Source organism: Danio rerio, chromosome 14 (genome assembly GCF_052040795.2).
Source record: "Danio rerio strain M-AB ecotype USA chromosome 14, GRCz13ab, whole genome shotgun sequence".
Lineage (NCBI taxonomy): Eukaryota > Metazoa > Chordata > Actinopteri > Cypriniformes > Danionidae > Danio > Danio rerio.
This window is the reverse complement of record NC_141034.1, coordinates 53,679,652-53,695,164: the sequence shown is the minus strand read 5'-3', so window position 1 is coordinate 53,695,164 and position 15,513 is coordinate 53,679,652. Positions and strand designations below refer to the sequence as shown.

General features: G+C 39.3%; 1 protein-coding gene across 5 annotated transcripts in view; it reads right to left on the bottom strand.

Annotated features, from left to right (window-relative positions):
* nsd1a (nuclear receptor binding SET domain protein 1a) overlaps positions 1-15,513 on the bottom strand; it is a 1,446,438-nt gene that overhangs the window by 1,426,572 nt on the left and 4,353 nt on the right. For all 5 annotated transcript variants that reach the window (XR_015507841.1, XR_015507840.1, XR_015507842.1 and 2 more), the window contains exons 3-4: positions 10,655-10,796; positions 5,509-5,681 (exon numbers count right to left, since the gene is read on the bottom strand). Coding sequence is in view for 2 of the 5 variants with exons in the window: in XM_087281857.1 (XP_087137983.1) it covers positions 5,509-5,681; positions 10,655-10,796 (315 nt within the window). In the remaining 3 variants the exon portion in view is untranslated. The remainder of the gene's footprint in view (positions 1-5,508; positions 5,682-10,654; positions 10,797-15,513) is intronic.

Sequence of the window (15,513 nt, the reverse complement as noted above, 5' to 3'; positions counted from 1 at the left end):
TCAGATGAATTCAAAAACATTAGGGCTGTAACGATACACCAAACCCACGATTCGATTCGTATCACAATTTTTGACCCACGATTCGATTCGTATCACGATTTTTTTTTCGTGTGGGGTGGGGAAAAAAAGATTTTTAAAACTATTTTTTATTAAATAGAATTATATCATTTTTGTTTTCTTTGTAACAAAATACTTTTGAAAAAACAAACCGAACTAAACTCCATTTTGTAGATGGTTCAAGCATGTTAAAAATTCTTTTTCAATCAAGTTCTCTTACATAGAAAAAGTCAATTAAATGGCTACTAGGGATGCTCATTTCGGTTAATTTTGCTAACAGACAACCGCCGCTCATTAATCGGTTATTATAATAACGGTTAACTGGTCAGATTACTATTAATTTTATATTAAACAAATTGACGTGTCTATTTTGTGTCTGACACATTAAATATTGCATTTTAAAATAGGCTACTGATTTATTTTTAAAGCATATTAATAACAGAACAGAACAACAGAGCATCTTCACGCACCTGCAGTGTTTAGCACAGAAGAGCAGAATAATTTAAATAAAATGAATAAAATAAATAGGACTGCCCTAAATTATTTTCATTTAAATAACTAATTTATATTACAAAACGAAAATACTGACTGATTCTTTTTAACAACCGGCATAGACTGTTTTTTTCCAGTCATGTTTTTTCTTCCGTCAAATAAAAATCGCAGACTTCCTCAAATCGCTCGCTCCACGGAAAAAAATACGCATTTATTTAATGCCCCGCTGTTATTATTATTATAACAAAACCTTTTACATTTTAATAGAAATCCTTATTTTAAAGAATAAGTCCTGATGGTTTCCTCTCTCTCCCTCGCGGTTCAAGTGCGCGTGCTGCATGATGAAAAGACAACAACAACGCACGCATATGTAGACTTTTTGTAAACAGTTTTGTTGTTTAAATATGCTATTGCATTAATGTGCATACATGCTTTATAAGCCGAAAACAAGGCGCATCTCACTGCCTTTATGTTGACAAGGAGAAAAGAAGAGAAGCGCGGTCCTCTTATGAAACGACTGAATCAGCTGGGTATCGATTGTGCATAAGTGTTGCTGTCTGTGTTGTTACAATTGTAATATTTAATGCTACTGTTATATTCAAGATTTGTACATTCATACAGCTCTGGATAACTTAGAACAGCGATTAGACCTTCAGAGCGGCATGCGTCCTGAAGTAAAGCGAAACGGCTATAAATTTCCAGCAAGATAGAGTGATTATAACCAGAGTCATATACCTTTATCTCTAAATAAAGTATAACTATAGAAACTGTGTTCATCTTAACTGAAAGCTTCGTCCTGTTTCCTGGCCTCACGCATCGCGCTGTCAGTCAGCACGTAACGTTAACTCTCAAAGGTTCAAACAGAAAGCGCACAGCAAGGTTACAGAAAAGTTTCCTCTGCAGAGGAGTCGGGGCATCTGGTGAACGCCCATCCCTCTCTGCGCAGCCACATTAACAACAATGCTTTGACAGCACTGGCAATGTTTCTGCCATTGTCTGTTGTCAAGAGGGGTTAAGTTGGTTTTGTTTTTGATATTCCTGACACATTCAGACAGTCCCTTACTAAGAGCTCCGTGCGAGCTCTCCCGGTTAAACGCTAATTGCGAGGGCTTAAACGGAGCAGTGCTCGTAATGTTGAGCGGAAAAAAAGTGTTTCCTCACGTTCTTCTTCAACTAGCTCAACTTTTGCAGGTACGCGTGACGTTATTGGAAAGGTAGTCACGGGGTGTGTCGCGATTCTCCCTTATCACACCGCGACACAGGATCGTAGATCTGAGTGTCGCGATTTCGATTTTATATCGTGTATCGTTACAGCCCTAAAAAACATGCACCACAATGATCTGTTTGATATTTTTTGTTTCTTTCATTGTGACATGCTGAATAGTGCAGTTATTTTCTTTGTTAGCATTACATCAGTAGTAATATGTTATTACTGTAAATTTTATGCATAAACAGTCATTTTTAATCTAAATCATCTTGACGTTTTGAGTCACCTCTAACGCCCTATTCACACAGGGCTTCAGCGTCAACGCTTTATCTGAAGTTGGGGCTGAAGCAATCGTCATAGCAGCGTCAGCCAATGAAATTCAGTCAGCAATAAGTCACTGTCTAGCTGGTGTATTTGCATAGAGCGATCTGATTGGCTGACGCTTCCATTGGCGCTTGAAAAGTTGAGCTAGTCCCAACATCTGCAGTGAGCAACACCTCTGAAGCGGCGCGGACGGATCCACAATGCAGTTCGGCAACGCCTGACGTCACCCATCCAAAGTGAATGGGAAGTGTTTACGCTGAGGCCCGTGTGAATGGGGCGTAAGGCCCAATCCCAATTGTATTTGTTTACCCCTACCCCTTCCCCTACCACTTCCTCTTCGAAATGGGATTCAAAATGGGACAGCAGTAAAACACCTGCACACATCATCATATGTCATCGTGAGCTCTGGTTTCATATGAGATCAGATGATGACGACTGCTGAAGTTATTCCAGTTGCATTATTTTTCGGTATTTATCTTCAGGACATCACTGAAGGCATATAACATGTTATCTTAACGATATAACACAGCAATAAGCTCGTAACTGTACTGTGCATTTACACCGTGCCCATATTCATCTATGCAAACACACCAAAACAACATTAACATTAGAGCAGACACTGTAAAAGCTCATTGCTAAACACTAGACTTTTCTGACAGGGTTTTCGAATGTCATCGAGTGCCTGAATGTTGTGGGACTGCTATACAGGAGTTATTATTAGGGATTATAGATCGCCAAATTTAGCGGTTTTTATTTTTGTGTTTGTTTTTTAAGCATGACGGTAAAACAACAAGGTTTTGAATGTATTAAAACACGTGCTTGTTAGTTGTAAAATTTCATAATAATGACAAAAAATACTAATTTGTGCATCTCCTGACTTCCGTGTGCAGCCATGCTGCCATTGTAGTGCCATTCTGTTTCAAGGGCTATCTACCCCTTCCCCTTAGCCCAATGCCTTCAAGCCAAAGAGAATTGGGACACCCCTAAGCCTTCACGTGAACGCACAAAATGAGGGTGTAGGGGTAAAACCTGGTTTTATACTTCTGCGTTGAGTGATTGGCATGACCCACGGAGCATGCAAATCGCATTGTCGTGCATTCGTTTATGTTCCTCTGTGTCGTTTTTTTCTAAACTATACCTTAATATACAAGTAGCTCAAACTCGCTCATTTTGAGGTGGAAACCAATGGACATGCAACAACTTTAATCATAAGGGAAACACAGAACAACCGTTTACATCTTGAGCACTTTCATGAGACTCCGACACTTGTAAACACTCGCTCCAACAAGCTCGCGCAGCTCTTGCCCCTGCGCACACTCGTTAGCACTACCAAGCCGACCAATCACAGAGATTGTGCTATGCGCCACTGCAACGTGTAGTTACATTTTTTGAGAGGTGCGCATCAGCGTTGGCAATGGTCACGCAAGGGCTATGTGACCACACGCAGGCTGTGCAAGAGCAAACGTGTACGTTTGACGCAGAAGTATAAATCAGCCTTAAGGGTAAGGGATGAGGGGTAGAATTGGGATTGAACCTAAATCTGAATGTTTACATCTTGGCTAAGAAATACCTGGCATTTTTATTACTATTATTTATGAGCATATAAAAAGTTTAAGATGAGGCTATATAAGATTAATTTACTTTATATAATATTTTACCAATTAATACAATATTTACCAATCTTTTGCATAATTTATGCGTCTTTTCTGCAAATATATTTGACAAGTGCTTGACCACATCATGTGCAAAATTATTTTATTTAACCTTAGAACAATAAAGAAACTTAAATAGACGCCAATTTGATGTTAAATATCTACATTTATTTACTTAGCTGATGTTTTTATCTAACAAGAAAAGATAGCGATATACAAATGCCACGATAAGACAAGTTTTTTTTTAATAGAGTAAAGCATACCTGCCAACACTCCTGCTTTTCTCGCGAGTATTTCACACCCATCTCCTCTTCTGTAAATGTGCAGTAAACTACTGTAATTGTACGGCCAAATTTAGTTACGAAAAATCACTTTTTGTCCATGTTGGTCGAGTTGCCAGATTTTGAATGAAGCTCATCACCTCACACAACTGATGAAATATTCTCAAATCTCAATCTCAAAGCATTTTTTAACTCAATCTGGCAACATATGTTTTAATCCCAATTCTTTTAACGTCAGTAGTAGACTACCAATCCCGATATTCAAAGACTAATGTTGGCAGCTATGGTAATGGGGTGTATTTGGAAAGAGTCTGGTGCGTATGGAGAGGAAAGAGTGCATCTTCTACAGGTTGTTTGTCACACTCAGAGTTACACAATGTTTAAGGGTGCAGTAGGTGATCTTCCACAATGCTAACAGCTTAGCATAAATCTCTGAATCACCGTCCCTCCCCTGCCGTCTAGAGCCACGCCTCCTTAAACACGAGCACAGCAAAAGAACCCACTCTCATGTGTTAAAAGCAACTAGTGCTTGTCCGGCGGCGTGCAAGGCAAACTGACATGCGATTTCAGAGCGAATATTTAGAGTTGCATGGTAAACAATATAGCAGGGGTGGCCAACCCTGTTCCTGGAGAGCCGCTTTCCTGCAGATTTCAGTTGCTACCCATATCAAACACACCTGAACCAATTAATTAGGACCTGAACACCACGTGATAATTACAGGCAGGTGTGTTTGATATGGGTTGCAACTAAAATCTGCAGGAAGGCGGCTCTCCGGGAACAGGGTTGGCCACCCCTGCAATATAGGGAGAGACTAGGCGGAATAGCGGTATTTACTTGTGCTTTGTTGTTAAACTAATTAAAATCTACATCATTGATGCTGTAATAGGTCCCTTATGAAACTGAAAATAGTCTCATTAATCTTTCACCGGAAGATTTTTTTAGCTGAACAACACTTCTGTAAAGATATAACTTATTTGTAACAACAACGTCTAACTTTACATCAGCTTTGCGTGAAGCTAAATTAGTTTTGAAACACAACATTACCCGTCTAAGAGAAATCCTTCAGACATGGTGTCATCCGTTCTCCAGCGTGCAAAGGTAACTCCAATATTGATTCAGGTTTTTAAAAAGTTTTGATTCAGCAGGTTTTTACCGATCACGCGCGTGTGCTCTCTCTCGTGACTGAAAATAAAAGGCTGCGCAGTTGTTTAAATCTGCATTTGCTGACAGATTGGGCTACTTATTGGAATTATGCGAGATGTCTGTCCGACTCGATTTAATTGGATGAACATTTTTTAGTTTTATGCCTTACCCAAAATATAAAAATACATATAAATACATTTAGATCATTTAGTGTAATCATTACTATTGGACTGTGAAGAGACTTTCAACCAGCACAACAAAAAATACTTTTGAAGAATCACCTACTGCACCTTTAATTTATAGCAGCTATATAGGGACACACACCAAAAGCCATAATAGCAAAAGCTTTACCGTGTACTTGTAATCCTTCTCCTTCTGTCTTCCTCTCCGTCTCAGCACCGGGAGTTTTTCAAACTGATCACCTCCTTCAAAAGGAAAAGTGGCTTTCGCCGGGACCCATGCTTGGTCCACGATCTCCCCAAACATCCGGACAAAATAGAGGCGGCATGGCCGACGACTGGGATCTGCAAGAAAAAATGCCATCAGTCTGTGAAATAATTGCAATAATGTATTCTAATATATATCATTATTATTATTTTTTTGTTAGTGGATGGGTTAACACTAGTGCTCCACAATAACAATGTTAAAATATAATGATGACGGAATAAGTTGTGCTGGGACCTAAATGCTGTCTTAGGGCGTACTCACACTATGTACAGCTGCTTTTAACCGGGTTAAAGCACACTTGTCCCTCCTCCCCCAACGACCCGCACTCACATTACATTCGGGCCTGAGCACGCTTACGTCATCGATGATGTATTCAGTAAACGCTCTCGCTCAGCACAGTGGAGATTTCTTTAGTTATATTGTTTAAATCAGTGGTCCCCAACCACCGGAACAATTAATACAAGGCCACATAAGAAATCATAAATTATTTCTGTAGAAAATATTCCCCCCGCGACTTGGTTTCTTCCACTCACCCCTGCCATCTCACGTGAAATGGACTATGCCAAAATCCACCACGGAGCAGGAAGAACAGAATATAGCTCAGTGGTGGTTGTTGATAAAGTTATAAAACAGGTATTATAGAGTCCAAATCAGCAGAGCATTTAAGGATTGTGCATATAACGTTATGTGTGCGTGCATCGCTAAGTAAGTACTCAAAATCATTGCAATATGTATCTATATGGAGTTTCACATAATCATACTCATTAGGGCTGTAACATGCCAATGCATACATTTAATTCGGCTATACGGTTGTATTATTGTTAACATGTTCGTCAGTTGAAATGTTTGGCCCAGATGTTATGTATTTGATGCATATAAAGCTTGATTGAAACATAATCAGACCGCGATAGTGCAACTGGCGCATGCGCACTGACTTTTTCATGATTAACCTGGATGCACGAGCGCAGCAGCTGTGTTCACGTGAAGACCCCCCCTCACACCTCACCGGTCCGTTGTAAAATTGACAACCGTTGACCGGTCTGCGGTGATAAAAAGGTTGGGGACCACTGGTTTGAGTAGTTTGATATGCAGTGACACGCAGTCAAATATTTCGTCGAACAGATCCAAGACTTTTGACGCACATAAACGATCATAAAGTCCTCGTGCTGCAGGAATTAGGAGGTTTGCTGAAGGTGCATCGGTCGTGCAGTGAGGGGTTTGCGTCTTTAATAATCTACGAGAGTTTGCGTTCATGAACAGTAAAGCCTGGTTTATACTTCTGCGTCAAGTGACCGGCGCAACTCACGGCGCAGGCAACGCGCCTGGCTGTGCATTTATACTTCTGCGCGCTGTCTCCGTTGGTCTGCATTAACACTTCCGAAACGCTAGTGGGCAGTGAGGTGTAAATGTTCCTCTGTGTCGAGTTTCTTCGCTTCTGTTTTGCTTTTCCTGAACACTTCCAGGATGTACAAGTGACTCAAACTCGCTCATTTTGAGGCAGGAACCGGCGGACGTGCAACAACTTTAACCATGAGGTAAACACAGAACAAAACTTTCCATCTGGAGCTCCTTCACGAGACTCCACACTTGTAAACAATCGCTCGCGCCATTTGCGCGGTTCACGGTCCCGCCCAGACTCGTCGGCGCTAGCAAGCCAACCAATCACAGAGCTTGCGCTACGCGTTGTTGCGACGTGTAGTTACAATTTTTGAGAGGTGCACGTCAGTGACGGCGACGGCCACGGCGATGGGCTATGCGTCAGCGCCGTAGCATACGCCGGTGTTTGACGCAGAAGTATAAATCAGCCTTAAGAATGATGAACAAATCCATATGAAACAGCCCCTTAAAAGTCACGTCACGGGCTCTGGCGCGCTTTGCACTTACACTACAAGCATACCGCGCCTGAGCCCAAGTGATCCGCGCTCTGGCCAACATCTTTCAACTGGGCCAGGGCCGGCCAAGCGATCCGTGCCTGAGCTCGATTCAGAGCACTCACACTTCTCAAAAGATCCGGGAAACGGGCCTGGGTACGATACGGATAGCATAGTGTGAGTAGGCCCTTAGGTTATTAATCAAAGGTGTTCTCTGTCACTGTTTGTTCTGCATAATTAAACATTAAAAGATTGTGATTTTAATTCAGAGCCACGCAACATGAATGATAATCATTTACATATGTTTATTAATGCTTCAAAGCACTGCATTCAAATCTGCGTTTGATCAAGAGAGAGTTTGAGTTTTTACACTTTTTCGGTTAGTTACAAACAATTAAATAACACAGAAGTTCTGGGAGAACAGTTTATAGTTCAGACATAAACACTGAGGTTTATGGTAAAGATTGAAATCACCGTTTAATAGAACTTGACGCTCGTGAATGTTGTAGCAATTACATTGTGTAACCAATGGGGGGCGACAAACAACCATCAAAATTATGTCACTAAATAGGTTTTCCAAAATGATTATTTTTATTGGTGTCAATGGTTTTTGCAGTAATATTTTTGTGTAAATGGAAAGCAAATGACATTTTTCTCCGCCTTTGCTGATCCAAAACATGGTCTGACCTCTGACTCAAAAACCGTAGTGTGAACCGAACCATGACATTTATGATACACAACTACATAGCATTAAAGGTTACTTACGTTCTCTTGTATTATGTATAGGTGTGTTGGTGTTTGTAGTGTGTGTGTGTGTGTGTGTGTGTGTGTGTGTATACATACAGTTGAAGTCAGAATTATTGGCCCTCTTTGAATTTTTGGTCTTTTTTAAATATTTCCCAAATGATGTTTAACAGAGCAAGGAAATTTTCACAGTATGTCTGATGATTTTTTTTCTTCTGGAGAAAGTCTTATTTGTTTTATTTCAGCTAGAATAAAAGCAGTTTTTAATTTTTTAAAACCATTTTATGGTCAAAATTATTAAGCTATATATTTTTTGATAGTCTACAGAACAAACCATCGTTATACAATAACTTGCCTAATTACCCTAACCTGCCTAGTTAACCTAATTAACCTAGTTAAGCCTTTAAATGTCACTTTAAGCTGTACAGAAGTGTCTTGAAAAATATCTAGTCAAATATAGCTAAGTGTCATCATGGCAAAGACAAAATAAATCAGCTATTAGAAATGAGTTATTGAAACTATTATGATTAGAAATGTGTTGAAGAAATCACAATTATAAATAACACAAAACATAAACATGTTGATGTTCTGACGGTGATTCCTATGTAGAAAGCCACGGCATCATGTGAAAACAACCGGTTTGCTTTGAAAAACCTTTATACTTTAAAACCCTACGAATGACTGAAATCATCAGCAGATGTTCAGATTCTGATTAGGGCTCCATTTGATTGGTTAAATTTGCATAAACAACCTATGCATACAAAACACAAATGATTGGCACAAGGGATGCACAATTTATGGTTTCAGCATCGCAATGTCTGTGTTCGCAATAGTCACAGGTTATGCAATGTTGAGTTGAGATTATTATTGATCAGCACCACCAAATAATAACTACAACAGAGTTAAAGTTAATCGTTGGCATGTGTTTTAAAGGCATTTCAAGAGCATTTGGGCACAAAAAGTACAACATTTGTAAATTTAATGTAGAATAATCTTACTAAAATATTAATACAAGGACGACTACACAGTGTTGTTTTACATTTGGCATTTAATTGTTCAATTTCTGTACTAAAATACTTGATTATAATTAATCATAAAGCATAATGTAAGCTACCACCTCAATGCTGATGATACTCAGCTTTACTTCCCCATAAAAATGGGAGAAAATTCTGTTTTACAGCCTTTTTTTACCTGTTTTAATGAGATTAAGGAATGGCTGGCTGGTAATTTTTTACACTTAAATGAATCAAAAACTGAAGTACTAGTGTTTGGTTCTCTGAGTGTCTGTAAATCTACAATTAATCAATTAGGTTCGATCAAGCCTAAGGTCCACAGTCACGTAAAAAATCTTGGAGCTACTTTTGACACTGAGTTAAAGTTCGACAAGCAAATAAACTCAGTCGTCAAAAGTGGTTTCTATCAATTAAGGAACATTGCCAAACTGAAGCGTTTTCTTTTTTTTAAAGAGCTGGAAACTGTCATTAATGTTTTTATTATGTCCAGATTGGACTACTGTAACTCTTTGTATTCAGGAGTTTCACAGGCATCAATAGCACGCCTGCAGCTGGTTCAAAATGCAGCTGCTAGGCTTTTAACTGGGACAAAAAAAATTCTAGTATCTCACCAGTTTTATCATCTCTTCACTGGCTCCCAGTCCAATTTAGAATTCAATATAAGTTATTGCAACTTGTTTTTAAGAGTTTGAATAGTCTGGCACCTATTTACATCTCTGAGCTTCTTCACTGGCACACTTCATTGAGGCCAATCAGGTCCGAAAACACGTTTCAGCTAGTTGTCCCCAAAACACGGTTGAAATCAAGAGGTGACAGGGCTTTTTCTGCTGTGGAATGGTCTGCCTTTACATATCAGGTCATGTTCTTCACTTGGTGCTTTTAAGTCTCATCTAAAAAATCACCTTCTGTCTCTTGCCTTTGATTGTAATTAATTAATTTTAATCTGTTTTATATATTTTGCTTAATTTTTATATATAGGTATAGATTTTGTATGCTGGTCTTTTTGTAAAGCACTTTGGTCAACATCTGTTGTTTTTAAATGTGCTCTATAAAAAAAGCTAACAACAAACAAACAAACAAACAAATAGAGCTATTTAAGTCATCTGGTGAAATTGTATTCATATCGCAATATATAATAGCAGAAAAACAAAATATCGCAATGCCAGATTTTTTCCAATTCTCGTGCAGCCCTACTCGGCACATAAAATGAATTTTATCTATCACATCTTTCTGCGACGCAGATATTGCATATACTAATATCGCAAATAAAGATAATGTTTAAACATATTGTGCAGACACTAATGAACAGACAGCAAAAAATATAATAATAAAACAGCAATTACTATATTCATGGTCTCAATATCATGTCTAAATATCACATCAGATGGACCAAATATTTGGATTAAAATCGAAATAAATCACCTTTCATTTTGGTGTGGACGTCAATCTGTGGGTCAGTGGTTACATGACAGGGCCACCAGGGTCTGCGGTTGAATTTGGCCCACACAACATCCCCAATAGAGTACTTGACACTGAGAAGCTGCTTCTTCTTTGGGCTGCTGGACTGCAGATGAAAACACAAACATGTCATTACCAAGATCACCCTTAAAACATCAATGGCAACTGTTAAAAGCACATCAAAAGTACTCTGTTAGCATTTCAGATACCTTCAGAAGTAGCCGTTTGTGGTTACAACTGCCTGCAATGCATGCAAGGGAGGTGTTGTGCATAGTGCTATGGTCGGAGTCCTTACTATGGCATGATTGTGGTCAGATAAGCTCACAAAATGAGTATGAAGCATCAAACACACCCAGACGAGGAAAACAAAAGATTCTAGGTAATGATCCAATGCACTTTTTTAGTTCATCTGGGTTTAGCTTAATAAAAAAAACACAATTATGGTTTATAAGCAGCTGGCCAATACCATCTATTAGTGATGGGTCGTTCGTGAACGATTTGTTCAAATTGAACGAATCTTCAATTTGACTCGGGAACTACGAGTCCTCTCAGGGAGTGATTCGTTCATCCGCGCGTGCGCACAGTTGTGCAGGTGGTATCGTTCATTTTAAGTCTTTTGAGTCGTTCATCACGGAAAGGCAGAAGCCAATCATATGCGTTTAGAGCCGGCAAAAGAATTGATCCGTTCATCTCTCGAGTCCTCTGTCGGGTTTGAGTCATTCGTTCATTCATTCATTTTCTTGTCGGCTTAGTCCCTTTATTAATCTGGGGTCGCCACAGCGGAATGAACCGCCAACTTATCCAGCTAGTTTTTACGCAGCGGATGCCCTTCCAGCCGCAACCCATCTCTGGGAAACATCCACACACACATTCACACACACACTCATACACTACGGAAAATTTATTCCACCCAATTCACCTGTACCGCATGTCTTTGGACTGTGGGGGAAACCGGAGCACCCGGAGGAAACCCACGCGAAGGCAGGGAGAACATGCAAACTCCACACAGAAACGGCAACTGAGCCGAGGATCGAACCAGCAACCCTGCGACCTTCTTGCTGTGAGGCGACAGCACTACCTACTGCACCATTGCCTCGCCCTTGTTTATTTTTAGAAAATGCAATAAGTATATTTTTGTTTGTGTACTGTATATATATGCTGTCAGTTACACTTTATCAGGATATTATATTTTATATTGTTTATTACAGAAAATCAGAATCTCCAAAAAATCTGAGCACTGTGTAAACATTTTGTCAATTAACAACACTTCAAAATGTTATTTAATGAAGCGTCTAATCTTTGTGGCTTTAGGCATTGTTGGGATACTCTTTTAAAGCTGGAAGCATTGACGACTTATATTGAAATATATATCGTTATTGTTCAATATAGAAAATTATTGAGATTGCATTTTTGCCATATTGCCCAGGCCTATGGCAAAGCAATGTTTTAATGAACTCTGTGTTTGCTTTTTAGGCAAACCAGCCAACAAATCACTCGAGTTGCTGAATATTAATCTAAGAGAAAGCATGCAAGCATTATGCAATCATTTCTGTGATGCTTATTAGCATGTTAAACAACATGGATAATGTGGATACATGTTTATTACAGATAATCGACCAGTCATACACTGCCTGACAAAAGTCTTGTCGCCTATCCAAGTTTTAGGAACAACAAGAAATCATTTGAATTCTAGTTGATCATTTGGTATCAGAAGTGGCTTATATGAAAGGTAAAGGCCTCTAGATTACACTTATTTTACCATAATAAAATATGACTTTTTATTATTTCATTAGGACTGTAAGGTCTGACTTTGCTCTGACACAAGTCTTGTCACTGAACAGAAATAATGTCCAGTATAAAATATAAAGTCCTGCTGCAGTGGAGACAGAATGAATATTGTGTCTGACTCCACGTGACTGCATCCATACATCTCTGCACTGACTCAAATCACTAATTAATAAAGTCATCTGGAATGGCAAAGTGTTCTTGCAGGACTCCCAGGGTTCATTAAGATCCTGTGCATTCATCTTCAATGCCTCCTCCATCTTACCCCAGACATCCTCAATAATGTTTATGTCTGATGACTGGGCTGGCCAACCCTGGAGCACCTTGACCTTCTTTGCTTTCAGGAGCTTTGATGTGGAGGCTGAAGTATGAGAAGGAGCGCTCTCCTGCTGGAGAATTTGCCCTCTCCTGTGGTTTGTAATGTAATGGGCAGCACAAATGTCTTGATACCTCAGGCTGTTGATGTTGCCATCCACTCTGCAGATCTCTCACACACCCCCATACTGAATGTAACCCCAAACCATGATTTCTCCTTCACCAAACTTGACTGATTTCTATGAGAATCTTGGGTCTATGCTGGTTCCAGTAGGTCTTGTGCAGTATTTGTGATAATTAGGATGCAGCTCAACAGATGATTCATCAGAAAAATCCACCTTCCGCCACTTGTCCAAATGATCAACTAGAAGTCTAGTTATTATTCGTTGCTCTTACAACTGGGATCCACAACAAGAGTTTTGTCAGGTAGTGTAGATAAAAAAAAAATTATATATATATATATATATATATATATATATATATATATATATATATTTTTTTTTTTTTTTATTTATTTTTTTTTTTTAAGATCTGTATGAGCCGATAACTACACTTAACTGACAGAAAACAAGCGTTCTTTGTTAGAAACATATTTTTTCCTCCATTCATATTTCTTAATTCAAGAGGTAATAAATCTTTACTCTTTTAAACACAAATCATATTTTGAAGAATGTTGGAAACCTGTAACCACTTGTTCCTACTATGGAAGTCATTAGCTATGTTTCCATCCACCTATCTTTATGCACATTTTGGATATGCACATAAAAAAGGGTTGATGGAAACGCCAAGATGCGCATCAATTTTGACAATGCACATTAAGTATATATGCGCATAACTGAGTAGAACAGATGTTTTATTCAATAAGAAAAGATGCGCATAAACTACGATGGAAACACTTTTACCATACAAATTTTAGCACGCGCATTAAAAAAAAAAAATCATGTGATTTTGTTATAAGAGATCATGTGGCGATTAAAATGTGTGTGAATGGACAATCCAGCAGGCTGAGCACACTGTAAAACATCTGAAATGTTGTTTTGGTCTTTCTAAAACTCCTTAACCATCTCAGTTTTCGTGTTATTATATTATTAATGACCTCCAGAATAGTCAAGAGTGTCTGTGCTCCGTGTCTCACACCTTCAAACGCCACCACATGCTCGTTGCGTGTCGGCATTGTTTTCTAAGGCGCAATTATTAATTAAAGATTCATGCAGCTTCTCCTACCTTAAGAAATTCAAAATTTACTTTAGATATTTGGCGGCAGTTAATCAAGAAGTGACAATTTTGCTCTCTTTGACTCGCTGGATGGAAACGCTGCTTTATTTGCGGGTCTTTTATGCGATATGCCAGTTTTGCTCATAAATTTAATTTGCATGTTTGGATGGAAACATAGCTTATGGTAACAGCAGGTTTCCAACATTCTTCTCATAAAGAAACTCATAAAGGTTTGGAACCACTTGAGTGCGAGTAAATGTCCAAGTTTGGCTAATCAATCCCTTTAATTTAATATTACACACAGTGGGGTCCAAAAATCGCATGCTTTCAGGGATGTTGTGTCTATAGACCACTTCAATGTTGTCATGTCCAGGGCCGGAGTGGGACTCCTTTTCAGCCCTGGAGTTTCAAGCCTTAAGGCTGATTTATACTTCTGCGTCAAACGCCAGTGTATGCTACGGCGCTGACGCATAGCCCTTCGCCGTGGCTGTCGGCGTGGCTGACGTGCACCTCTCAAAAATAGTAACTACACATCGCAACGACGCGTAGCGCAAGCTCTGAGATTGGTCGGCTTGGTAGCGCTGACGAGTCTGGGCGGGACCGAGAGCCACGCGAATGGCGCAAGCCTGATGGAGCGATTGTTTACAAGTGTGGAGTCCCGTGAAGGAGCTCCGGATGGAAAGTTTTGTTTAGTGCTTCCCTCATAGTTAAAGTTGTTGCACGTCCGCCGGTTCCTGCCTCAAAATGAGCGAGTTTGAGTCACTTGTACAACCAGGAAGTGTTCAGGAACCGCAAAACAGAAGCGAAGAAACTCGACACAGAGGAACATTTACACCTCACTGCCAACTAGCGTTTCGGAAGTGTTAATAAAGACCAACAGAGACAGCGCGCAGAAGTATAAATGCACAGCCACGCGCGTTGCATGCGCCGTGAGTTACGCCGGTCACTTGACGCAGAAGTATAAACCAGGCTTTATGCTGCGTTCACACCAAAGGCGGATATATATATACATATATATATATATATATATACACATATATATATATATATATATATATATATATATATATATATATATATATATATATATATATATATATATATATTAAGGGTGTAACGATAGGCGTATTCGTATTGAACCGTTCGGTACGAGACTTTCGGTTCGGTACGTATTGCAATCCGAACACTTCAGAGTCAGACTAATATCCAAGAAGATAAAAGAGATCAAGTACAAGAAAGCCTGCAATGCTTGCCCCGCCTTCAGGCTCTTCTTATTGGCCCACTGCGCTAGAACAGAATGCAAATCCATTGGTCCATATCAGCACATCACTCAGTTCCGATGACAGAAATCTACAGCAGCGAAAAATGCAAAGGTCTGGATACGAGAAAATGAAAACAACACTGGCAGATTTAGTTTTAGAAACCAGCTAAGGTTACAACTAATGATATGATTAGTGATCATGTGCTGAATGTCAATCCAGCGTTTACACTTTTCGAAAAGTGGATAA